We start from the raw sequence: 27606 nt of genomic DNA on the forward strand, positions 1-27606 counted from the left end.
AACTCCCCCCGCTCCACCCCTGGTCCCCTTGATCCGGCGATGGGTGGGAGGCATGACATCTTGAGGGCGCAGTGGTGTGTACCTTTAGTCCCACTTGATAGGTGAGTAAACCATGTGCACATGGTTACAGTAAGGCCTCGGAGCCGCCATTCCAACTCAGGTCTGATTACAAAACGTATGCCACATTGGATGTCTTCATGACACCTGACTTTGAAATCACAGTATACAAGTCCTAACTTCTAAAAATTGCTTTGTACCTCCTAAGGAGTGTCTTGACAAGACAGTATTCCATGGTGGCTTAGGACCCTGAATCAGAGTGCTGGGGTTTGGATGGCCACTCAATCACTTTCCTCGTTGAGGGTGTTACTTCACCTTTCAGGGCTTCTGTTTCCTCTTTTTTAGATGGGAATAATGGTATCATATATGAAAAGTATACCATAAATGTTATTTTAAAACTTAAATAAACAATAAAAGTAATTATGATGAAGATGATTAGACCATAGGGTTCTTGCGAGGATTAAATGTTACCACATAAAGCATTTAGGGAAGAATCTGGGGCATGTCATTAAGTGCTCTGTAAATGTTAGCAATTTTTCATTAGTCCTATTTTATCTTGAAAGAATATAAAATTCGGACTTCTGAATGCCTGCTGACAGAATAAGGGTATGTTTTAGGCACTCCACTCCAAATAAATGGGTTTTGTTCCTTTTGCAGCACCATCTGCAGGTTTAACGGCCCCTGAACCCTCTTCTACTTGCTCACTTGAGCAAGCCTGTTTTTAGAAATCAGCTTCTGTGTCCAAGTTCTTCTGGTGAAGGAATTCCTTTGCTGAAGGAAAAGTGTGACCAGATGACTTCTCTGGTCCAACCTTCCGGCATTTCCAGTTCTAAGATCTTCTTTCAACAATGTTAGCTTTCCTTTCCTTCTCTGTGCTTATCATTAGGGGCACTCACTAATAAAAGGTTAACTGTCTAAATCTGAGAAAGCAAAATGGGCCATAAGCTGGGACAATTGGTCCCTAAATAAAGGGTCCCTTCACCAAAAATCATTCTCTAAGAGTTCCAAACAGGTTGTTTAATCCTCATATTGAAGCATGAATAAAAAGGCATTAACCCTACCAGAAGGACTCAAAGCTGGGTATTTCTCCACTTAGCAAAATATTAGTCATGGGCCAAAAAAAGTCTGCGTTACTGCAGAAAGCAGTGAGGTGACTTCTGGGGCTTTCTGGTTTTGTTAGGCAGTAGAGACTCATTTCATTAACAGGGAACCATGTTTTCATGACCTATTACATTTACATCTCACATATCCTGGTATACAAACAGTACTTACTGAATTACCACTGCACCCTCAAGATCTCATGCCTCCCACCCATCACCATGTTTTCATCTAGCGAGTTAAGTCAGGAATTCCAAAATGTGAGACCTGGCTTTGTTGATTCAGTGACCCTGATACTCAGCCATGCTTAGAAATGGCAGAGCCTGTATTCTGCAGTAGTCCTGAATAAAACTTATTTTCCAGGCTTCTCTGCTTCACTTAAAAAATATTGCTGAGGGGGGCGCCTGGGTGGCTCAGTTGGTTAAGCGACTGCTTTCGGCTCAGGTCATGATCCTGGAGTCCCTGGATCGAGTCCCGCATCGGGCTCCCTGCTCAGCAGGGAGCCTGCGTCTCCCTCTGACCTTCTCCCCTCTCATGCTGTTTCTCTCTCTCTCTCATTCTCTCTGTCTCAAATAAATGAATAAAATCTTTAAAAAAAAAAAAATATATTGCTGAGGGTTGTCTGCAAAGTATAAGACTGGGGGTGGGGAGGGAGGTACGGGGATCTTGGGAGACTTGGAAAATATACCCCTACTCTGCAGGAATTTACCCCAAGTTCCTGGACAGTCCATTTAGGAGAAACCCAGTGTCTCCAACTAGGCCCTGAGCTTCTGAATGGCAGAAATGAAGACCTGTGCTGAGCTCCAGTACCTCAGGACCATGGCAGACTAGGCACTCAACCATTAACAACTGCATGTGTACCAAGCAGGAACTTACAGGGGTGTTCGAGTCAGCCCTGTAAGTGCAAGAACACCACTGTACTGATTTCTAATTCCCATGAAAAGAAACCTCAATCCCCTGCCATGTGATTAAGAGAGACAACAGGGTAGTTTTATTATTATTATTTTATTTTCATATACAAAAAGATAAAACTTGAAATAGCTCTAGATTTTTCCTCCTATTCTGTTGGGGTGTGGCTGCTTCTTCACACAGGGGGAAAAAACTACATTCACATCGGTTTATTTGAGGACCCAGTGCAGAGTTCAAGCAGCAAAACCCCAACTTAGCAGATCTAATTTCAAACTTGACACTCATTTCTAAAATTACCACAGTAAAAAGGAACAAAGATCCACTGCAAATGAATGAACTATGATACAATGTTCTTTCCAAAATGTCTTCATTTTGCAACTGTAATTACATGGATGTCTGCTTTAGGCCATTTTAGATGTGTGCGTGTATATAATATATATATGTGTGTGTGTGTGTGTATATATTATATATACACACACATATATAAATCAGCACACTTTTCAAATCCAGACAGGGTAACAGCAACAAGCTTAACTCTGTATATGTGTGTGTGTGTTTGTATATATATATGTATTTTTTTAAACATGATACTTTAGTATAACTTTTGTTAATTCAGTAGTACAAGCTATTTCTGTTCTACAAAATTTTTATTTTATAGCTACAAGGGTGAAAAGTGACTTATTACATTTACATCTCACATATCCTGGTATACAAACAGTACTTACTGAATTTGAGCCAAAAACTAGAAGTCTTTATTTTTAGCACTTGAAGAGCTTCCTCACTTCTACACCTTAAGTCATATACTAGTCACATTTCCAGAGTTTGTAATTACTCATTGTTTTAAACCGCAAGAAACAGGTGAATCCAGACTTTTAATTACAATGGTTATATACAAGTTAGATAACACAGCTCAGTAAGACTTCGCTATCCATCCTAAACCCGACACACACATTCTCCACTAAGTTAGACAAGCCTTAGGGGGTTTCCTTCTTTTCCTTATACATAATGTACAAATTTAGAAGTAGCTGGTAAAACTGATACATAAAGATGGCAAATGAGAGGTGACATTTTCTGTTGGTTCCAAAATTGGTCCTGCAAATTTTGTATTCTGCTGTGTTCTTTAACTGTGTGTGTTACATGCAGAAGCTCTTTTTACAAGAATTGACATCAAACTCAATGTAAGTTAAATTTACAGTACTGTAAAGTTACTCAGATTCAAGGACAAATGTGGAAAAATATTAACAGGTGAAAAATTCGGCCTTTTGATGCTACCACGATCATGTCAAATTCGTAAGCAGATTCTTTTGTACAGTTGAAAAATGGCATTGTGTGGATTTGTGGCATGGAACTGAAATCTAGAAGTATGCTTCTATTCTGCGGTAACCCTCACCCTCAATTCTTAAGTACCACTCAATTTTCTTTGCATTTTTACAGAATTCTAGAAAAAAATGGGGGGGGGGGAAGCTGCTGGCATTTTAACAATCCCTCCAACTCACAGGAGGTCTTAACACTTCCAGATGAGGTCTCCTAAGAATCTCTATATGATCACTGGCTCTCAGATGGCCTTTGACAGTGACTTGAACACTTTCCAAATCAAAACCCCGATGTTGCCTAATCTTTCCTACTCTCATCTCTGTCATTGCTGGTAACATCTGAATGAGCTCATTTTTTCCCTTAATGGAGAAATTATTTGGCTAAACATACACTTAGCTTGTGGCAGTGCTCTGAGAAAACCCCACTTGGGCTAAAGCACTTGCAGGGACTGAAGTCAACAGTCCACTGAACAGGGCAGAGAGCAAACACTTTGAGGGCTGATCAGAACCCACTGGGAACACACTGACCTTGGCATCCCACAGTCAGCAGGACAGCCCAGGCAGGGAGCCCATGCTCATATGGCTGACTTACCACTTTTAATCTTGGTCTGCCATCTATGCCCCAGAGACAAAAATTCAAATGTGGTGACTGCTGGTTAATTAAACTTTTTGAACTGGTAAAAAAGGCTCTTTAAAAATATATATATATTTATTTAAAATACATCAAAATGACAAACAGCCATATCCCGCAAGGCCTAATTTCACAGCAACATATGCTACAGACATCTTCCCAAAATGCACAGTGGTGGATGGTGGGTTTTTTAATCCTGCCATTTAAAGGAATGTTCTACGTTTGAGTTTTAATGACTGGAAATGTGTTACAAAGAGCTCATCTTTGGAACTAATTTGTGTGCAAGACCAGCCAATTGAATCACTTTGCCTATTCAGACACAAGAATACTGAAAATGGCAGAATTCAAAGAGGAACCCAGGAAGCACCGTTCAGATGACACTCTAGACCCATCCCACCACAGTGCAGTGAAGAGCTTGCCAGAAGCCCCTTTCTCAGTCCTTGGGAAGAGTTTAACTTTAAAACAAGTAAGTGCCCATACTTGGCAGGGTTCCTGCGTGTGTATGTTACAAGCCTGCAGTATCGAGAGGACCCAGATGGTGACACGGTTCAACATGAGGTCTGAGGTAACTGGTTCTTCAAATACCTGGAGTACAGAACTGCATCCAGAAATTACAGCTGGGAAAAAGGAAAAAGGTGGGGTCTCGGGCTAGAAAAGACAAGTAGAAAAAAGCTTACAGCAGTTGCTTTTGGGGGGAGGCAAGTGACAAAAACAAAGGCACAACAGAATTACATTCCAAGACACGTGGCTGGAGAGCAGAGAAACGTTCTTTCACGGGGAGCAGGGAAAGGAACGATAGGTTGGTTCCCGGACTGCTACTGGACCTGCTGAAACTAAATTTACTCCAAGCATAAAAGCGGTAAAGTATAAAACTTCACTCTGAACCAGACTGAATAAAAAGCACAGCTGGTATAAAATGACACATCAGGGATTCTCCTGACAAAACCGTCCCAACCAGTGTACTTCTGAGCGCCACAGCCTGGGTCTGGGGGACAGGCCTTCAGCTGGGCCTCAGTACTTACAATGACGATACAAAGAATGAGCTTCATTATTCACCTTCCCTGTATCCCCATCCAAAAGGCTCACCCAAGTAACCATCCACTCTCTACCCCAAAATAAAAAGGCTAACATGAAGACCGCCTCCCATCCCCTGGCAGTCATGCTGACCTTTGCAGGAAGAGCAGGAAGGGCCATGTGACAGCTGGAAGATGCCCTCTGGTATGGGGCTCTGAGCTTCCTCAGAGGGCTCCCGGTTGTGACTCGCTAGATCAAAGCAGGGAGCTGCCCCAAGCACTCTCACATCCAAGAGGCCCCGACCAGAGAAGACACAATGTGCCCGGCAGCTCACCATTTCACTTGATCGCTGTGTCCACACACCACCCTCCTTTCTGTCCTGAAAACTGGAAAATTTGGTCCTAGATAATTCAGTTTTGTGGATTCCTCAAATCACCAAACTCTCATTTCAAATGTTTATAGCCTGAATCTTAATCGTCCCAACCCGCCCCAATATGCACTCCCATATGAGTTCTGTTCCTCAAAACACCCTCATACGACTACACCCTGTGGCAGAACTCATAAACTCATTTCTAACTTCAGAACCCTTTGTTCAGAAGAAATCTCAGGAGGAAGCACAAATGTAAAACACACCGCAGGCTCTTCTTGCCGCTCCCCAGCCCCTCGCCTCCCAATCTGCAGGGAGCTGAGCCGGAGCATCACTGTCCCACACAGCCACAAGTGGAGTTTTGGCCAAATGAGACCCATAAAGGGCCTCCAATCTGCCAGTGTATCGAGAGAATCCATATGAGCACTAGGTAAGAGCTCCACACCACTCACACTCCAGTGTACATTTATCCTGAAAGGTAAAGCTCATTACTCTGATTACAAAATCATTCTCATTCAAACTCACTAGACTTTATAAAAATAATCTGTGGTATAAAACAATCTCCACACTGTGCAGAAGAATCTGTCAGGTGATATAACTAAATATATATGTAGAGCTATAGATTTTTTAAAGTAAAATTTCAAGTGTCATATCTCTATTATAGAACCTATTCTTTTATTTACAATGCTACCTAACAACATTCCGATGCAAACGTGATTGGGAGAAACAGAATGATCCCATGCCCAACCAACAGCAGAAATCCCCAGGACTCAAGACAGAATGCATCCATTTGTTAAAAAAACAAAACAAAACAAACCCATCCTCACCTGCCTAAAAAGCATTCACTAATAATGGGTCATACTTTTCATAACCGTGAGCTCAAAAATGTAAACTTTGCAAATAAATGTAACACTTTCCCACAGATGTCCAGAGAGCCCACGTTTGAATAATCCACTGCATACACACATGTGCCCGAGCGTATACTTCTCTAGGGTCCTGTGGTTGGCATGCAGTGGTTCTCAGAACTGCATAGGCCCCAGACAGCCCAAAGATACTCCCGGAGAGAAAGGGCAGCACAGGGCCCATCACCACATATTGGCATTTAGAGACTATGCATTTTAATTCATGAGGGAAAACCATTTGTATTATCTCTACAAGCTGCCATAGGAGCAAATAAAGTATCACTGGTTTTGGCACTACAGGGATACATGGAGTACCACAATCAAAAGTCCTGCTTCATTCACACCTGGAAGATACAGTCACAAAAATGTGAAAGCTTGGTAAAATTTAAATAGTGACAAATTGTTTAAATTCAAAATCTTGTCCAAACCCAAAGTTTACAATGCACCCCAAATGAGTATAAAATAGAAATATTCAAAATATCCCTCTAGATAACTTGGACTTTTATTTGATGAGTTTATGGGTCTCTTGGACCCACTGTTTTTAAAATGTAGCTGAGTCAACTGAATTAATTTCCAAGGGGGGCATTTTAAACCTCAATTTCTTTTTGCTACAAAACTAAATCATTATTTTAAAAAACTTTTCCAAGCCTTCTAAAGGTTTGGGATACATTCATAGGCGGATTGCTGGTTACAAATCAACTACCAGGAATCTTACTTAAATAACTATGCATATAACCCTGAATTCATTAAATCTAGACTGAGAAGATAAACAGGTCATCAACTGAATTACTGGGCCTGTTTCTTTACCTAAAACATTACTGTTAATCAAGACTTAAACTCGTCATTACTAGGTTGAACACCTATTAACTACTGACTAATTAGTTCAGCTTTTATAAACAGCCATTAACTAAGGAATTCATGGCACCCAAATGAGGAGAAAAAGCTACCTTGCCCTCGTTCCTTTCTGGCTGCTCACCCTGGATGGGAGGTGGGGAGGGTAGATGAGTCAATTCACTGTGCTTCTTAGAAAGGTGTGGTCTAGAGAGCTTCTGAAATGTGAACCAAGCCTGGCTATCTCTCCAAAGATGAGCCATTAAGAATCCAACAGGCTACTGAAATAGCTGGGACTGACAAACTGAGTTAGCTACAAGGAAATGCTTTCCAATTCAGATACTCATCTAGTGAGCCAAGTTCTCAGGAATAACACTTGGCTGTTCGACTTCTAGTACCAATTCTAAACACTTACATACATATGCTTACTGTATTGCTAAAAACCACCAAATCCTTGTATTACCAGTATGTGCTGGGAACTTTACATTGCATCCTAGAAAAGGCAAAATTCCATTTGCAAGAGGGCCACCCAGTCCTCCCACTCCAGGTAGAACAGCCGCCTCCCTACCCTCATGGCTCAGAGCATCGGGCCACGTGACAGGCTTTCTGAGCCACACACAGCACACATACACACACATGCGCAGCTGGGCTTGCCACCAAAGAAACACCACACACATAGCTCAAGCACTCAGTGTGTCAGGGTAGCAGGGAGCAAGAACATGGCAACTGGAGAGAGAGGTGACAGCAGAAAAGTGCTGGGTCACCTCCTTTGCTTTCTAAAGCATGACATGACAAGCCATGACAAGAAGACTGGCCTGGCCCCTAGGGGCAGTGAAGAACTAGCTCAGCGGCCTAGAGAGGAGAGATTCTGATCTGGGCTGAGAATATCTGAGTGGGGGGCTCAAGCCACTTGAAGATGTTCAAAGCTGAACAAGATCTCTCTTGTTCTGCACACATACCCAAGTCCAGACAGGAGGAATTCTGAGTCAGAAGATGCTGGCACACATGCTCCCCAGGCAGCACTGATCCCTCCGGGCACCTACACCTACACAGCCCTGCTGAACAATGAAGGACAAGCCAGCCATGTTCAACAGTGAAGGCCGATGATGGGCCAATGATACTCACCACTACCCTTCACAACCAGGTCTCCCTTCCTCCTAAGAACACTCTACCTACAGCCCTCACCCTGAGTAACTCACTCAAAGGACTCCTGGGAGGGACCAATGGTCCCAGGAGAAAACGTGGCTGATGCCAGCCCCTAAGGACTATGTCCAGGGCCTCCCCTGGCCCATCATTAAGAATTCTTTGCAGGACAGTGTGACACAGTGGCCTCTGTCCCCACTCATTTCCTCCTCCTCGTTCATTCCTGTATTTGTCTGCCTTGGGATATCTTCCCAGTGATCACGGACGTTTTCAAACGGAACACATTCTCTCCCAAAGCTCCACCCCACAGCCAGGAGCCTGTGTGGAAGGAAGAACACTAGAAAGGAAGGAGCAAGGATCCTTGGCTCCTTCCCTCCCCTGACTTGGCCACCCTCTCACCCTAGGTGGGGCAGCCTCTCCCACAGGCAGGCAAAATGATGCCAGACTCCTACCAGCCTTCCACAGGTGCTTGGGCTGGGGGGGGGGGGGGGGGGAGTTCTCTGAGCCCTCTAGAAGTAGACACTGCATGAAATCTTTGTGGAAAAGAACACAGGCAGAGGCCCTATAACCCAATAAACATAAACCAGAGCTCTAAATGGTTTGCTCCCCAAAGAGTACATGAAAGCACAGACACTTTATCTGAGGCAAAAGACCCGCCCAGGCCCCCAGGGGCGTGCCCTGGAAAAGGATCACTCACCCTCTTCTGCCATCAGCAGCAGTCAGGGATACTGCCTGATGGGTGCCTTTTACACCACAGCATGAGGGAAAGGCAGCCTGAAGCCCAAAGAACTGGCGCTCCCAGACTCCCCTCCCCCCCGCCACACCACACAGGAACCATCCCCAGACACTTCATTCTGGCGCCACGGCCCGATGGCAGCGGAGCTCAGGGTCAGCAAAGAGGGAGCCCACCCAGATAAAAGGCATGTAGGCCAACGGGAAGGCCCACCCTGTCGGTACTGCGAGCTGACCAGCGGGTCCCACACCAAGGCCACAGCTCAACCCTCCACAGCCAGGCCAAAGATGTGTTCTGACAAGAATCAAGCCGAAAGAAAAATCTCCCACAGGAAATCTAAAACCAAATGGAGAGGCAGGGTTTAGTGTTCCACACTGGGTAGGATAAGGGATCTGATCATTCTTGTGGCGAATCAGCTGCATGTGTTAGCGGTTTATTTGTTGCTGAGGGTGCAAAGCAGATGCCCGAAAAGTAGAGATGCACTGCCTGAGGTGAAAGCTAAAGAAATTAGATATGGCACTTTTCAATAAATATTTTAAAGCTTTTTAAAGAAAGAAGTGGAAAAGAAAAGCAACTGCTGTAAGGCCTGTTTTGCTGTTAAAAATTATTCTGAGGGAAGAAAAATACCACAGCACAAAATAGTTAAAAAAAAAAAAAAAGACAACACTGCTTACCCCCAAAAACAACAACAAAAAAACCCTGTCCCTGTAACCACCTTGGCCAGCTCACAGCTTGACCCATGAAGCAAAAACTGAGCTCTGCGAGGGGCACACACTCACGTCCCACAGCACCCTGTGCCCAAGCACGGAGAGAAAGAGACACAGCCCAGCAGCAGGCCCCAGACGCGCGGGGCGCGCGAGCGCGGAGCGTGCGCGCTCAGACGGACTCCAGGGCCCGGGGCGAGCGCGCCGCTCCGGACACGCCCCTCCATCCCAGACTGCCCCGAGTCACCGGGCGGACTCACACAGCCGCTACCGGCCTCCTCCAGGATCGCCGCGGCTCGAGGGAAACGACCTCAAACACGTCTAAGGGCCAAGTCTGACCAAGTTAAAGTGGGGTTACCTCTCATTCTGAACACTGACCAGTCAGGTTGAGGGAAAGATCTGAACCTCCACGCATGTCAAGAGGAGGCGCCCCTCTCCCGTTCTCACCCAGGTCAACCTCTCCCCATCGCTCACCAACTCACCTACCCTCAAGATGAAAGAGATCCAGTTTTTAAATAAAAGTCTCGAGAAACCAGAGGGAAACGCCTTCACAAACAAGAGTGATGAATGCCCAGACGGCGCAGACAGCCAATCTACAGTTGACAGTTATTTACAAGGGGGCGTTATCAAACAAAAATGGTAGCACTCCCTAGAAGACTCAAACTTTTTTTCTTTTTCTCTATTTCTTTTAAATTTTCTTGTCATAAAAGCCAACTTACATTAAAATATACTTACTACGAGACAACACAACTAATAAAATATATAATAAAACTTACACAAGTAGAAAATTCTGAGGTATTTCTGGTTTGAGGTGGTCTGTGGTCGTGAAGTTTTCTTTTACTTTTCAAAATTTAAACCTCGGAAGCCACATTGCAAAGCATGTGTGTATATGTGGATGTGTGTTTTCGTTTTTAAAAAAATTTGCATGTTTCATAAATTAAAAAAATTCAAATGTTGAAACAGCAGCATTAGGAACATTCACTGACTAGAGCAAGGTTATGGCATAATAGAGAAACAGTTTTTAGAATATGCACCTCTTTGAGGGGTCTGGAGAAAGCCGTGTGCACGAGCCACATAAAGGGACAGCGATGTCACCACACAAGGCCGAGCCAGCCCTGCAGGACTCGGGTCTTCAGAGGCAGGCCGTGGCAGCCCACCCAGGGAATCCTCTTGCCCTGGCTGTGCAGGGCGCCCCATGGGCATTTCCCTGAACTGCACCAGGAGGAAGCAACGTGTTTTAACTTTTTCCTCCATTAAGATATTTACACCATTGTCTTATGAGGAATACAGTCACTAAAACATGATGATTTCTACCCCTACCTAACCTTAAAATGAGGGCAGAGAAAACGTTTTGTCCAACGCCCAAGCCCAAGTCAGTGGGAAAAAACTGGTCAGGGCCAACAGATGGGTCAGAGCCACACCTGCTTTCAGACTTTCTCCAAACCCCGCTCTGGCCGTTAATGTTCCGCCTCCACACAGTCCTTCCCCTCGAATCCTGGTTACCTGAGAAGTAGCCTCCTAGCAAAGGATGTTGCTCCGAATGTGCCCGAGTCCAGTGTAGCTCTGTTCCAAACCCCCCCAGTTCTGTCCTCCCCTTCCAACTCCGGTCCAAACCATCCTCATTCTCATCCCCGTTTTTCCTCGGTCAGGACAACACCCGTTAATCCGTGAAAGACACATCTGCTGTTTCTTAAACTCACTGTCTAAAAAGGGAGAAAAACAACAAAGGCGGGGGGGGGAAGAGGGGGACGAGGGCAGGGGGAAATTCTTCCTCTGAGGAAGGTGTGTTCTTATGTAACAGTCTTCAAAGGTTCCTCTAGGTAGAGTTTGCAGCATTAAGTTTCCTAAGACAGGAGATGGGTTTCTTTGTGTCACAGATTCTGAGACAACAAACAAAGAGAAAGCGGGAAAAATGAACCCCAAAGGACAGGAGGTGGCTGAGGCTCTTCAGCATGGCGCTGGTTCTGCATTCACAGCTCAGCACCTCAACGCCTGCTGACGTGTCCGCTGTTTGCGATACAGTAGAGCAATGTGCTGGTAAAAACTGATCCAATCCAAAAAATAATATTAATAATAATAATTATAATAATTATAATAATAATAAAAAGTCAAGGTAAAATAGCAGCTGCATTTTATGTGTTTGTTGGTGTTATGGGATTTCCAAAACAAAACACAACTTTTTTTCCTTTCCTCTTCAGATCCACTCATTCCTGGGCTTAGATGCTCGACTCCTTAGGGGGCAGGTCCACATTGGTGACGGAGGTCACCAGGGAGACAAGACAGTCCGAGGTAGTGCCGTTGACTGACCTCCGGATTAGGGACACCCGCTCCTCCACGCAGCCCGCAGACAGGCGAGCCTCTGCATCGTGGTCCCAGCACTCCTCGATGGTCACGCAGAGCTGGGCCAGGCCCTGCACGTCGGTGAGGAGAGGGAAAGGACAGCCTTGTCAGTGCCCCTCAGCAAAGACAAGCATGGGTGACAGGCAAACTTGAGGATGTTCCTGAGGATCAGGCAGAGAGCCCACTGGTCCCACCCCCAGCAGCAGGTGAACTAGCAGGGGCCCAGGGGACACTGCAGAAATCAGGATGCCTTCCCTCCCAGCAGCTACCATCCTGAGCCCACTGGACTCCCTCCACAGCCTCAACATAGGAAGGGACGGGGTTGGGCCCCTCCTGGGGCAGACCCAGCTGCTTGCCTTGGGGCAGTGATACTCAAACAAAATCTTACATGAATCCCAAATCATGTAGGGGCCCACAGTGCAGCCTCAGTTACAGTGGGGACCGGAGGAGGGCTTCATCCCACCCTACTCCCCACCAGCCCTGGGGCCCCTCCTAAGAGTCCGGGGCACGTGGCGTGACACCCTCTGCTGGCACACACACAGTGGAGCCAGGAAAGGCAAATGCCCACATCCAGGGGCTCACCGGCCTGCTGGAGACCACCCCAAGATCTGTCTGCACCGTGGGCTCCTCATCAGGGAACTGGCCGGGCCACCCTAGCATGTCTGCCCTGGAAGACTGAGAAAGTCTGAGGCGAAGGTACAGACTCCGGCGCAGCCTATATGTCCCCATGTCTCAGTTTTCTCCATCTGCAGCCCCGGGTTCCAGGGAACAGCACTGCAACTGAACTTGGCCCCTGATGCTATGTACAGTAGACTGCTAGCCTCCAGTGACCTCAAGGCTGTCCTGTTTGTGAAAGGACCGGGAGGTGCGCAGGGGGAGGGGCTCAATGGAGCTGAAGGCAAGTGTCCTTCCAAGACAGGAAACAGTTTTGATGGCAGGGGTCTTTTGTACAATATCCCCAGCTTGGAGGAGACAAGATGCCACGTGGCTCGGTCCAGGCCCAGAAAGATAATAAAGGCAGAGAACAGAGAATATTTAATCAGAGCTAATCCATATTAAGCATTTATGTGATAAGTGTCCTGCCAAGCAATTTACAATAACTAGTTAAATCTATTACTACCCTGGGGCACCTGGGTGGCTCAGAGGGTTAAGCGTCTGCCTTCGGCTCAGGTCATGATCCCAGGACCCTGGGATCAAGCCCCGCATCGGGCTCCCTGCTCCGCGGGAAGCCTGCTTCTCCCTCTGCCACTCCCCCTGCTTGTGTTCCCTCTCTCGCTGTGTCTCTCTCTGTCAAATAAATAAATAAAATCTTTTTAAAAAAATAAATAAATAAATAAATCTATTACCACCCTGAGGAGACAAAGGCTCAGAGAAATAAAGCAATTTGCCAGAAGCCACACAGCTACCGATGGGCAGATCCAGGATTCAAACCCAGATGTGTCAGGCCCAGGGCCAGTGGCTCCCCTCCACAAATGGTCCACATGGAGGCCACACGGACCCCGATGAAACGGACTGTCAGACCCCATCACTCTGGGCCCAAACCTGGAGCCGCCTCCCTGCCGAGCCTGGAACCTCCCCAGACACTTTCCTAGTGGAAGGGAGACAGTGCACTAAGTGGCCTCTGGCCCCACAGGGGAGGAGGGGACGGTCCTGCTGCCTGAGGCGTCCTCTCTCTCCGTCTCTCTGCTGCCCTACACAGTCCCCTGCCACCCAGGCCCCTCACCGGGTGCTTCAGCCAATGATCCTTAATGGCGGGCCGCATCTTCTTGTGCACGACCACCTCTTGTAGCTCCTCCAGTGATGGGTGCTGGCCGATCTCTTCCTCAAAGGGCAGCATGTACTCATCCACAGGGCCTGGGGGTGACGGAGAGCCCAGCGGGGTCACCCCAAGGGCTCGTGGCTCCTCACCCCACCCCCTAGACGCTCGGGGCCCCAGCCCCACTCACCATCCGCAGCCTTGCAGCGGGACACGAGCTCCCACAGCACCAGCCCCATGGCGTACATGTCGATGCGCAGGAAGGCATCTCTCTGGAAGTTGATGGCTCCCTCAAGCACCTCAGGGGCCATGTACCGCCGCGTACCCACCTACACGAGGACAGGGGAGGGGGTCCCATCAATAGCCACGCACAAAGTGACTCACCACGGCACACGAGAGCCACCACCCGAGGGCACCAGACAGGGCCAGGATAGTGGCATAGAGGACACTGCCAGGGACAACCCTTGATTCACCACGTTCGTGGGGAGCTCACAAGAGATCATGGTGTACGTATGACACCTCAAGGATAACTGTAAATATCACGCAGTCGAGACACAGTACTCTAACACGGAACGGCTGCCTCTTTACTCAACCTCAGCAGCACGAGGGGCCACCCACATGGTGTGGCTGTTTTCCTGAGACTAAGATCAAAAACAGAGGGGCTGAAGAATACCTAAAAATACTGACAGCAATTGTTCTAGGAGGATTTCCCCAGGCTTAACTTTTAGGTACGTTTTCTAGGTTTTTGGTTTGGATTCTTAGCACAGTTCCTTCTATTTTACGTTGCTTAACAATTCCGCTGAAAGGGAAAAAGAGAGACTGAGGCTACAAGGATGAGCACCAACCCCAGCGGAGAAGCTGGGTCTGACTAACTGGCCTTCGAGATCATGCTGCCCTCCAGGCTTGGGTGCCCCACTGGGAGGACGAGTGTTGCTCCTGGAGTTCCCGGACAGCTCTGAGTTCACAGTGACCCTTGCCCCCTGTGTCCTGCCAGCCGGGCACCAGAAGGGCAGTGCCCACCCCTGTGCCAGCCCCCCTCCCGTACCCCTGAGGCTCCTTACCTGCCCATGAGTGTCCCCCGGAGGTTTCCCTGGCTCAAACCGAACAGCCAGACCAAAGTCAGCCAGCACGGCTGTGAGGTCACTCTTGAGCAATACATTCTTGCTTTTGAAGTCCCTGGGGAGACAGGTGGACTGAGATGAAGGTGAATACTGTGCTCCTTGCTCTTGGCTTCCCACCTTGACCCCCAAGATACCGGAGCCTGTGCCTTCCGGCCCCAGCAGACCCCAGACCAGGCCATCCCACCCTATGTGGGGAGCAGGGCCTGTACTAGGGTGGAGTTCTAGGAGGCTGCACAGGCAGGCAGCTTTAGGACACCCTTCCACCCCTCACCCCCCTCGACGTGAGAACCCCTCAATGCACTTCTGCCACAGCTGTCGAAGCAACACCTCCCACAATAGCTGGGCAGACCCCATTCCAGTCCCCACAGTATCAAAGGCCAGCCTCTGCATTCTCAGAGGGGGCAGGGTCCGGCCTACTGGCCTGGGATGAAGGCTTCTGGGGAAAAAGGTACATGGCCCGGGATGGGAGTGACAAGTTGAATGAACTTGCCCGGGTCTCTGTGCAGGCCCAAGGGGCTCGTGCCAGGGTAGAGCAGGGTGCTGGTGTGTGCATTCAGCTCCACCTCGTGCTAGCAGGGGTACGTGTGGTCCTCGGTCTCCCCAGCGCCTGTGTCAGTCTTGTTGTGAGGATGAAGCTCAGGGAGTAGTAAGCACACATGCTTAGGGCCACCCCAGCACACTCACTGTGCACTACTAGATCGAACTATATAGAAGAGTCAACATTTTTGACCTACAAAAATTGCAATTTCACACCGTCAACCTTAAATGTCATTGATGTTCTTACCATGAGGGGCCCTTGAGCTTTGAATCCTGGAATCCAAGGCTCATTCCCCTCCCTCGGAGGCACAGAAGCACACTAGACTAGGTCTGATGACAACCTACTCAACTTCTCCGCACTACCGTTCCTTGCTCTGTACGACAGGGCTGGGAAAACACCCCTACCTCACCGATGACGAGTGTCTCACAGGCCTCTCCCTTCAGGTGACAAGACTGAGCTGGCCTGGCGTCTCTTAAGCGTTCAGAGTAGTGCCTGCATTTGGTGCGGACTACGATGATCAGTTAATATGGTGGTCTCAAGGGGTAGTAGCCCCAGAACCCTAAAGAGTCCCTGACACTGTTTCAGGGGAACTGCAAGACCAGAATTTTTTTCATTCAGAATCCATTATTTGTCTTTTTGTAAATTCATTCTCAGGGGAAGAGTTTTCCAGAGGCTACATATACATGTGATGTCATCATTCTGACACTAACAGAATGTGTGTACTCTGATACAGCATGTATCAGTAGATATAACCCATGTACACAGAAAGAAGTTCTTAATGTAAAGAGATCCTGGGGCGCCTGGGTGGCTCAGTCAATTAAGCATCTGACTTGATTTTCGCGTAGGGCATGATCTCAGGGTGGTGAGATGGAGCCACGCTGGGCATGGAGCCAGCTTCAGATTCTCTCTCTCCCTCTCCCTTTGCCCTTCCCCCCACCACTGAGCACGGGTACACACTCTCTCTCTCTAAAAAGAAAAACAAAACAAAAAAAAGAATGTAAAGCGATCCTAACCAAAAAGTTTGAGAACTGCTGAACCAACCCTCCAAAGTAGTGGGAGTCAGCACTTCCTCGTGTGGCCACCAGAGGGCATGAGAAAACCAGATTTGGAGGCCACATCAGGCCCAGGACACACAGGTGGAAGGCAGGGGAAGGGCCACGTGGGCCCACCACAGAGCAGCTAAGCATCTTTATGAAACAGAGGACACTCCGCCCCACCCCAGGTCCTGCTCTCACCCTCCAACCCTCTCTGCAGCTCCACACCAAGCGCAGGGAGGGCAACTGCTAAGCCAGGTACCTGTGGGCAATCGACGGCTTGTGGCCCTCGCCACGGCACCAGGGCACATCCTCATGAAGGTACGAGAGGCCTCTTGACATTGTCTCTGCCACGTGACACAGTTCATTCCACGTGATGATGTTCCCCTTGAGGTAATCCGTGAGGGAGCCCTACAGGAGACAGCACAAAACTTGGGCACAGGCTCTGGGTACAGGACAGGACAGGACCCAGCCTGGCCCCGGGAGGACTGTCTCAGTGGACCAATGGCGGACTCCCCTCCTGGGAGACTGGGACTGACATGGAAGGTATGTGAGGCCAGGAGGGGTTGCAGGGCGGGGGGTGTCAGAGGGTGTTAATCATGAAGTCACTGCACTTATTCTTAAGAATGTATCCCAGAGGGCGCCTGGGTGGCTCAGTTGGTTAAGCGACTGCCTTCAGCTCAGGTCATGATCCCAGGGTCCTGGGATCGAGTCCCGCATCGGGCTCCCTGCTCTGCAGGGAGCCTGCTTCTCCCTCTCCCACTCCCCCTGCTTGTGTTCCCTCTCTTGCTGTGTCTCTCTCTGTCAAATAAATAAATAAAATCTTTAAAAAAAAAAAAAAAAAAGAATGTATCCCAGAATCAGGAGTTCTTGTAGACACTCACATCCACACTTAGGAAGGGTCATCCTACGGTGGAAGGCCACCTCATCTCAAGAGCCCCTGTCCATAAGCATGACTCACCTTGTCATGGAAGGCCGTAATGAGCCAGAGCTCCACCTCAAGGTTGGAGCCTCGCTTCTCAGCGGCAATGAACTGCAGCAGGTTCTCATGCTTCATGCCGGGGGTGCTGAAGATCTCCCGTTCACTCTGCCATGACTGCTTGTCCTAAGGCAGGGATGCGGCTAAACCCCACTGCCCCCACACCACCCTGAGGCGGAAGCGCCACCCCACACCAGCCGCGCCCCCACCCACCCCACCCAGCCAGCCTCGGCTCCGTAAGGGAGGCAGGCAGATGACCAGGACTGAGCTGGGCCCCGGAGTACAGGCCAACAGTGATCCCGGAGATCACGCAGGGCTAGCACCGGATTTACAAACAAGGCCACTGAGGCCCAGGGAGGGGAGTGAGTGGCCCTGTGTCACCCACCAAATGAGATGCAGAGCCAGGCCTGGTGTCCAAGGCCTCTAAGCAGAACCTGGTATCAAAAACAAACCCTTGGGCGCCTGGGTGGCTCAGTTGGTTAAGTGACTGCCTTCGGCTCAGGTCATGATCCTGGAGTCCCGGGATCGAGTCCCGCATCGGGCTCCCTGCTCGGCAGGGAGTCTGCTTCTCCCTCTGACCCTCCTCCCTCTCGTGCTCTCTGTCTCTCATTCTCTCTGTCTCAAATAAATAAATAAATTATATGCAGAAAAAGAAAAAAAAAAAACCCTTGAGGGCACCTGGGTGGCTCAGTTGGTTAGGCGACTGCCTTCGGCTCGGGTCATGATCCTGGAGTCCCGGGATCGAGTCCCGCATTGGGCTCCCTGCTCAGCGGGGAGTCTGCTTCTCCCTCTGACCCTCCCCCCCTCATGCTCTCTCTATCTCATTCTCTCTCTCAAATAAATAAATAAAATCTTTAAAAAAAAACAAAAAACCCTATGTTTAAAAAAAAACAAAACAAAAAAAACAAACCCTTGAAAACCAGAGTGGATCAAGGTTTTGCAAAGCCCTACCCCAGCCCTTCAAGAAAATTTCAGTGGGGCCCGCCTCCCTCTCATCCTACCTGCCTAGGCCCGGAATGCCCTGGGGTGGGACAGCTCAAGCTGGACAGCAGGGGTGGATGACCTGGAGGCCCCTCACTCACTCACCTGGAGTGGGAAGATCTTGACAGCGACAAAGTCATTCATGAGCTGCGCCTTCCAGACACAGCCAAAGCGCCCCCGAGCCTTGATCTCCAGCAGCTGCAGAGGCTTCAGGCCCACCAGAGGGGACGGAGGAGGAGGTCCGGGGTCCTGGGGGAGATGGAGGGCTTAAGAGGGTCTGGCTGGGCCACCCCACCTCTACCCCTGCCCTCTGCCAGCCCTGTCTCACCTCGTGGATGTCCACATGGCCGTAGGGAGGCTTGCGATGCCGGTACATCCAGAAGGCCAGCAGGACGATGAGGGAGAGGCCCCCAATGGGCAGCAGCGAGTAGGCCAGCACCGTGAGCAGGGTGGGGGCTGTCGGGGGTGGCTCGTACGTGACTGGGGGACACACGGAGCCCTGTGTCACACAGCCCGCCCACCCACACACCTCAGGAGCCAGACCAGAGAGCCCTGCTGCCACTGCCCACCCAACTCAGGAGCTGAGAGGAGAGCTCCAGGGCCAAGGAGAGGCCCCAGCCTGCCCCCGCCAGGGCCCTCACCTTCCGGGCCCCCAGCCTCCGGCAAGTGGGTGAAGCGCTCGTTGCAGAAGTTGCCTTCACAGCAGCAGAAGTACACCTGGGGGTTCTCCTCGGTGGCCACGCACTCCTGCCTGGAGGAACACAGTTTCCCACAGACCCTTCAGCTGAGGGACACAAGCCTCACTGGGGCCTGCCCAGCCCACTCCTCCCCAGCAACAGAGAAGCTCAGGGGGAACCACCAGGGGACAGTGTGAACCCACCTCCCCTAAAGTGGGACCCAAAGTCGGGCAGGGATAGCCAAGGGTCCACACAAAGAGCTCTCCTTTGGACTGGGGCAGGGTATACACGGCTGCAGGAAAGCTAGGACCCTGGCACCATCCCTACGGAGCTGTCTGGAGAGGCCCAGGTCTCCCCCTACCCTTAAATACCAGCCTGGCTTTCACATCCTGAGGCCCAGAGGCAGGTTCCAGCGGGGCTGCGGGGGTGAACGGGAGGGGAGGGCGGGCTCCGGCGGGACTGAGGCAGGGGTGGTGCGGGGAGGGGAGGGGAGGACAGGACGGGCTCCAGGGGGGCTGCGGGACTTTGGGGCTGGGGGGAGGGGAGGGCGGGCTCCGGCGGGGCTGCGGGGGAGAACGGGACGGGAGGGCGGGCTCCGGCGGGACTGAGGCAGGGGTGTTGCCGGGAGGGGAGGACAGGACGGGCTCCAGCGGGCTGTGGGGCTGGGGGGAGGGGAGGGCGGGCTCCGACGGGACTGAGGCAGGGGTGGTGCCGGGAGGGGAGGGCAGGGGTGGTGCTGGGGGGAGGGGAGGGCGGGCTCCGGCGCACCTGTCGTAGCAGTTGAAGTCGTCCAGCCAGCAGCCCTTCTTGACGAGCTCGATGGTGCCGGAGCTGTTGCGCCAGGAGGCGTAGCAGTGCAGCCGCTTGTCCTGCTCGCCCTCGCAGCGCTCCAGGCCGCTCTGGTTGGTGCGCTCCAGCTCCCAGTTGGCGTTGTAGTAAATGCACTCCCGAGTCTCGGCCTCCCCGCGCCCAGAACCTGTGCCCAGGAGATGAGAGAAGGGCTGAGCGCTCCACGAACCCCGGCGCCTGCCCTGAGTCCCCGGCCACCTTGCGAGAGGCTGAGTTGTGGGTGGGTGTCCAACAGCCAGACTGATGGCTACACGCACACAAAGGGGCTCCGCTGATGCCCGAAGCTCCTGGGTGGGGGTGGGGACGGCTCCCTTGCAGCAGCAGAAATGGAGGAGCCCTCGAAACCCCAGGGCACAGGAGAATCACTGGGAGGGGGGCGCTGCTAAAAATACACATTCCTGGGCCTAGCCCATACTGAACAGTTTAAACGGGGGCAGAATCTACTACAGTTTTAAACACCACCACCCTCTACCTCTAGCCCCCTCCCCACCCCACAGAATCTCAGGTGACCCGGCCGCAGACCTCAGGGACCATGTCTGGGCACACTCTGAGGCAGCTTCCTGCTGTCGCTGTCTGCCTCATCCTGGGGAGACACACTGCTGGTGTGTCCCCCATCCCCGTCCAGACTGAATAGGAAATAAGGACCCTCCAGTCCAGTGTCCTTCCAGCACCCAGCAACCACACCTGGTGCTCAGCAGGGCAGGAGAAGGTCTAAGAATCAGGCCAGCGTGATCAGGGTAAGGCTCCCAGAGTCACAATAGGGAGTATGTGCCCCAAGCAGAAGGAGGGCTGGCTGGTGGCTAGAGGTGGTTAACAGAATCCTCCCAGCTGGGCTTGGCGCCTGAAGACCCCTGTGAGCACTCCCCACCATTCCTGTGCCCTGTTCCACCCCCTGCATGAGTGCCATCCAGGTGGCCAAACACCTGGACCCCCAACTGCCCCCTTCAAATATTCTTTCCTTCAAATATGGCCTCAAGCATTCACCAAATCCACCTTTCTCACCAACCCCTCCCAAGCAACCCCGTCCCAGCCCTCCCATCTGCCCAACTGCCAAGACCCCCAAAGCCCTGTAATGGGAAGGAGGAAGGAGATGCCAAAGGAGGTTCCCAGGAAACAGATTATGGCCCCTGCCCCTGACTCCTGGGCTGAAGAGCTCTCCAGAACTCTGTCTGCGAGTGCCCTACCATGGTCCCTTTACAGGACACCCATGATCAACCTCACTACCAAAAATCACACAGACACCCAAGAGGAAATCAGCACCAAGCATCCACCTGACCTCGCCACTCTTCTTGGGCCTACTGCAGGCCAGGGATCTGATGCCACCTCTAGCTGATATTCCTGCCCCAGGAAGGAGGAAGGACGGGGCAGAGTCACCCCCACGGATGGACAGCCAGCCAGCCCACCAGCAGCCAGAAGAGAAGATCCCACCCCAACCCTGGAGGAGAGCCTGAGTCTTAACAGCCCAAAGCCTCCCTCATCCTCCGCTTCACGCCCACAGTGGCCATCGTGAGCAAAGAACTTGATATGCCATGGTACACCCAGGGAGAAGGACAAAGACTGGCTGTCAGGAGGGAAGCCCCCCTCCCCCCACTGCAGGTCATTCTCTAGTCACCCCAGCCCTTCTGCAGCTCTCTGCAGTGACAAGAGGCTCCTCCAGAGGCCAAGGGCAAGCAGCAAATCTCAAAGCTCCAAGGGTTCAAAATGTCATCCTATCAGAATGCCAGTGTCTAGCCATGGCTCTGGGCATCCAAGGACACTTGTAAGAAGAGTGCCCTCCCAACCACCCAGGCAGCTGGGACCCAGCCTGGTCCATAAGAAGGGCATCAGGGTCAACAAAGGGGCTCATGCAGGAGTGCATGTTGGCTTCCCCCAGCCAGGCCCTTCATCGAGCGTAAGGCTTAAGGTTTTAGGGGAGAACCTAAAGGGATGGGATGAGCTGCAGGTAGGGGTGCTGGCTACTCCTCAATCTTGCTTCCCCCACTGCCATCACACCATGTTTCCAGGCCCCTGAATACGCTCCACCTCTGGGCTTATCACAAGTTACTATCTCTGGCTGCAGGATGCTCCCCACTTTCTCCTTTAGATTCCAGCTCTTCTCTCTCCAGAGACCAGGCAAACTCTCTACCTCCACAGGCCCTTGTGCTTCCTCCATCACCTAATTTACCACTCTTTTTTTTTTTTTAAAGATTTTATTTATTTATTTGACGACAGCAAGAGGGAACACAAGCAGGGGGAGCGGGAGAGGGAGAAGCAGGCTTCCCGCTGAGCAGGGAGCCCAATGTGGGGCTTGATCCCAGGACCCTGGGATCATGACCTGAGCCGAAGGCAGATGCTTAACGACTGAGCCACCCAGGCACCCCTAATTTACCACTCTTGACTAACTACCTATTGTTTTTTAAAGAAATGTTTCAGACATTCAAAATGTGTAAAAATAATGTAACCAAAGACAACCTCCAAGAGAAAATAACATAGTGAATACTCATATTAAGAAATAAAACATTATAAATGTACTTGAAAATCACTTTTGAAATGTCAGCCTCCCCCACGAGCCTGCAAGGCTGATGAAAGCAGAAGCCCTGACTATCTTGAGTGCTAGAACCAGTTCCAGACACATGGCAGGTAGACAGATGGAAGAATAAACAGACAGAGGACATGGTTATCAGCCGGCGAGAGCAGGATTTGAAGGGAAGGGACTACAGGAAGCGTGGCCTGAGCCTGCAGCCCCAGCCTGAGGGTCCTCAGGGGAGTTCCCATCTCCACGTAGACAACAAGCAACAAGCCCCCTGTGCAAGGTGAGGAGTCCCAACATTGACAGTGGCCAAGGCCGGCCCAGCTTCTCTCCTCATGCCACTCACCAAGCAGAGGCTCCTCTGGCCATTACCATGGGCAGGACACAGGTGGACAGGGCTGGGGAATGCCAAATCTCAAGGCTCCAGGTAGGACCCAAGGGCTCAGGATATAACTGGACCCCCACCCCCCCACCCCCAGCCACGACCAGATCTTCCTACAGACAACTGAGAGTAAGGCAGCCCTGAGCTGGCCGGACTTCGTTCAAATCCTGGCTCTGATACTTCTGGATAAGTTATCAATCCACCCTGTGCCTCTGTGTCCTCATGTGTGAAAAGGGGATGATAGAAGCACCTAACTCCTCAGGCTGTTCTTGAGCCAAATGAGTTGATGCATTTTAAGAGTGGTTATGACAGTACCTGGCACATTAGCTGTCCTATCAGGAGCCATACTCCTCCCTGCTGCCTGTGACAACCCTTCACATTACAAGCCCCCCCAGGAGGGCTCCCAGCCCATCAAGCAGGGATTGTGCACACCAACGCCTCCAAAAGCTTTGCACTCAGAGCCAAGGAGGACCTGGGGAGACGGGGAGACTCCAAGCCCCTCCCACACCACACCCAGGCTCTGCTGCCAGCTGGAAACCCAGGGCCTCCCCCTTCCTCCCTCCTCCCTGGGCTCTGCTTCTGCAGACACGCAGCTATTTATAGCCTCTGGCAACACTCCAACCACAAGGCAGCCTCTGCCTTTTAACAGACACAGGGTTCCTGCCCACGCTTGCTCCCGGGCGGGGCACCCATGCGCAGGAGGCTCCCCTGACCCCCACCCACTCACCTATCCCAGCAGGAGAGGAAGCTGCGCTCCCAAGATGGGGTGCCTGCAATCCCCCCATATTTGCTACCACAGAGCCCTGAGGGCAGCCTACCTCCCGGATACCTGGGCAAGTGGCTCACTCCATCCCTGAGTCACAGCCGACCCAACTGCTGGCCTCCAAAGGAACCATGTGTCCCCAACAGACAGTTTCTAGGTTCCTTATTGGAAAGAAGGCCCCAGTACTCCCCGAGCCCTCAGCCCAGGTGGGCTGAGAAACCCCACTTGTGGACACACACCAGCACTGAGAAAAATAAAAATACATACTCCACTCTGAACCAACATTCCAGAGCTTGCCCTAAACAGGCCAGTTCTGACACCCGAGGACAAGCACTGGGAGGTGTTTCCCAGTCCAGATGGCCTCGGACACAGCCCACGATGTGCTGGGGAGAAGCAGGGGAAAGCCTACCTGGACCCTGCCTGGAAGGCACTCAAAGCACAACAGGGAGGGAAGCATGACAGAGGGATGCAGAAGTGAGGGTGATTAAGGCAGAGCCTTGGCAGGAGGATATGAAGCTAGCGTGGCCATGCCTCCCCTGGGGTTCCCTGAGCTCTGGCCTTGGGGTGCATCCAGCCAGCCAACATCTCCCAGAGGAACCCGAGCAACCAGCAACCGGCTGCACTCTACCCTTGGCTCCTGAAGCCCCTCGGCAGCGCCTGCCCCCCACCCCAGGAAGCAGATGCCCAGCCCCAACCACGGGGCACTGTAGACCAGTGAGAAAGGGATGCCACCCACCACATCCACCTCAGCCCCCTGCCATCAGCATGCCAAGGTGCACCCTCCTCCCAGATGCCTCCATGCCTGAGAGGTGGCCAAGTGAGGCATGCCCAGTGCTCTCTCCCTTACTGCCCAGACTCCAGATCTGCCTAGAGAGAAGAGGCAGCCTTCCCCTAGCCAGTGGCCAGGCTCCCTTCCTGGGAGGCTCCTGCCTTAGGCTCCCCTCGCCCTGCCCTCCTCAGAAGGCAGCCCTACAGTTAGCTGAGTACCTGCTGTCCCAGCAGCTTCCTCCAGAGGAGCCAAGAAGGGCCCAGAGATCTGAAGGTTCCGGCTCCCAGCAACAGTATCTGGTCCATGTTCATGACTCCGCCTCCCCCACAAGAGTAAGAATGGCCAGGGTGTGGGGACTAAGGGAACCTAAAAGGGCGAAGGGGAGGTGCAAGGGGGAAGGCTGGAGTGTGAGAAAGACACCCACAGACACACATACATTTGAGTGTGCACCCACTGTAGAGTGGCACAGACGGAGAGTGGGACAGAAAAGAATCCAAAATGCATGTATACGTTATCTTTGAACTTTCACACAAGAACTCAGTATGTTTCCAGGAGCCAAACAATCTCTGACACACTGGCTTTCTTGCTTCAACCCATTTATTTGTGAGCCATCCACACTGATCCACATTCATTTAACAAACACACAGCAGGCACTAAACTAAGCACTTTACAAATAATAATTTCAGGGCGCCTGGGTGGTTAAGCGTCCGACTCTTGATTTCGGCTCAGGTCATTATCTCAGGGTTGTGAGACTGAGCCCGTATTAGGGCTCCACGCTGGGCTTGGAGCCTGCTTAAGATTCTCTCTCTCCCTCTCCCACTGCCCCTCCCTCTCAAATAAATAAACAAACAAATAAATAAATCCTAAGCTGAGGCACAGTGAGGTGACGTACCTTCCCCAAGTTACTACCAAGTGTCAAAACCAGGTTTGGAACCCCGGCAGCCTGGCTCCGCAGTCCGTGTCCTGCTGCCGCCCCTGCAGCTCTGTGGTGCACGCAGTCCACTGTACAAGCTCACTACTGAAGTGTCCATCCTCCCGATGGACTTCTAGGTTATTTACAAGGGGTGCTGATCTGAGCACTACCACCAGGAAACCTCTAGACTCCTCCTATGTGCTTTCTTGTGCTCACGTATGCGAGGGCAGTTCAGGGGGTATGTTAGACATGCTGGGTCCTATCACAAGGTAGGAGCATCTTCAACTCACTAGAGACTGTCCAACTTTTCTCCCAAGGACCCATCTGGATGTACCAATTTATGTTCCCAGAAGACTACAGCCCCGCTGAGCCACACCCTCACCCCTGATATTTGCTCACCTGGTCAGTATGAAATTGTGTAGGACAGTTTTGATCCCCCTTTCCTGATTATTTGTGAAACTGATCATCCTTTTGTGTTTATTAATCTCTACTTCTGAGAAATGCCTGTTCACATCCTTTCCCATTTTTCTGCTGGGATGTATTTCCCAGGAGTTGTATAAATTCTTTATATATTCTTGGTAATAAAACTTTTCTGACCATATAGTAACCCTCTTCATTTGGTCATTTGCTCTTCACCAAAAAGGCTATTTGATCTGATGCTGACATAGCTATACAACATTTTGTGTTAGTATTTTCTGAATTTATCTTTTTCTTTTATTTTAAATCTTTCTGTATCTTTTTCTTCCAGTTCAGTTTAACACTGTCTTTGACCTAGAATTGAGTTTCATTACATTCATGATTACTGCTATGTTTACATTTGTTTTTTCTCTATTGCTACAACCTTTGGATTATCTTTTTTAATTCCACATTTCAGCCACTCTGGTCTGGAAGTAATGCACTCCATATCTATTCTATTACAAGCTAGCCTTTAAACTTTAATATGTACTATTTATGCTAAAAACCTAAAGTTAACATCTCTACCATCCCTCATAGGAACTTAACTGTTTTAGCCCATTGCCTCCTTCCAACCACACTTAGTTTAACTTAACATTGGTGTTAAATATTTAATCTGCTATTGTTGTTGTTCTTATCTGCCTACCAGAGTAGATATGATCTGTGTTGTATATACTCGGTATTTTCTTATTTGTCCATACATTCATCAGTTTGTCTGCTCAGCCAACCCTACATCTCTATTCTTCCTTCTGGGACCACTGTCCTTACAAAAATCATCCTCCTTCAGTAAAGATCTTTTGTAGAGAAGCTTTTGTTTGCTTTTCTGAAAGTGTTATCTTGCCCTGTTTCCCAACTGACAGTTTAAAAGAACATAAACTTTTAGGCTGAGTTATTTTCTCGTCATTTTGAAAATATTGGGTGCCTGGGTGACTCAGTTGGTTAAGTGTCTGCCTTCAGCTCAGGTCATGATCCCAGGGTCCTGGGATCGAGTCCCATATCGGGCTCCCTGTTCCACAGGGACTCTACCTCTGCCCCTCTCTCTCTATCTCTCATGAATAAATTAAAAAAAAAAAAAAGAAAATATTATTCCACAGTCTTCTGACTTCTATTGTTGCTGGAAAGTCTGCTATTATTTTAACTTTGTAGATACTCTGTCTTTTCTCTTTGGCTACTTTTCTTAGATCCTCTCTTTGCAGTTTCACTATGAGCTGTGTGTCTAAGTTTATGTTTAAGTTTATTTACACTGCTTGGAAAAATATACTTTTTATCCAATGATTCACCTCTATTATCAATTCTGAAAAATTCTTGGCTTTTTATCAATTTGAGTATTACATCTCCCTATTCTATGATTCTGAAATTCCTATTAAAGTATATTAGACTTGGGACACCTGGGTGGCTCAGTCAGTTAAGCATCTGCCTTCAGCTTAGGTCATGATCCCACAGTCCTGGAATCCAGTCCCACATCAGGCTCCCTGCTCAGCGGGGAGCCTGCTTCTCCCTCTTCCTCTGCCCCTCCCCCCCAGCTTGTGCTCACACATGCTCTCTCTCTCATGTGCCCTCTCTCTCTCAAATAAATAAATATCTTTAATAAATAAAGTACATTAGATTTTCTCATTCTATCCAGTATTTTAACCCTGCCTTTATATTTTCCAATTCTGTAACTAGGCACTATTAGGGATAATTCCATATGGCCTAACTTCCAATTTATGAATTCTCTCTTTAGCTGTGTCTAATTTGCTATTTAGCTCTTCTACTTAATTTATAAATTCAATTAACCCATTTTTTCATTTCTAGAAGTTCTATTTTTAAAAAAAGTTCTTGGTTGATTTTGATACTTCTG

General features: G+C 50.0%; 1 protein-coding gene across 1 annotated transcript in view; it reads right to left on the reverse strand.

Annotated features, from left to right (window-relative positions):
* Nucleotides 1-11299: 11299 nt before the first annotated feature.
* The window catches only part of ACVR2B (activin A receptor type 2B), a 32437-nt gene continuing 16130 nt past the window's right edge, over nt 11300-27606 (reverse strand). Inside the window, exons 2-11 of the mRNA XM_021705876.1 lie at nt 19897-20104; nt 19093-19202; nt 18780-18931; nt 18557-18700; nt 17453-17596; nt 16754-16902; nt 14860-14974; nt 13989-14127; nt 13766-13896; nt 11300-12113 (exon numbers count right to left, since the gene is read on the reverse strand). Of these exons, the coding sequence (XP_021561551.1) occupies nt 11919-12113; nt 13766-13896; nt 13989-14127; nt 14860-14974; nt 16754-16902; nt 17453-17596; nt 18557-18700; nt 18780-18931; nt 19093-19202; nt 19897-20104 (1487 nt within the window). The 3' untranslated portion in view covers nt 11300-11918. The remainder of the gene's footprint in view (nt 12114-13765; nt 13897-13988; nt 14128-14859; nt 14975-16753; nt 16903-17452; nt 17597-18556; nt 18701-18779; nt 18932-19092; nt 19203-19896; nt 20105-27606) is intronic.

This window comes from Neomonachus schauinslandi, chromosome 1 (genome assembly GCF_002201575.2).
Source record: "Neomonachus schauinslandi chromosome 1, ASM220157v2, whole genome shotgun sequence".
Taxonomy (NCBI): domain Eukaryota; kingdom Metazoa; phylum Chordata; class Mammalia; order Carnivora; family Phocidae; genus Neomonachus; species Neomonachus schauinslandi.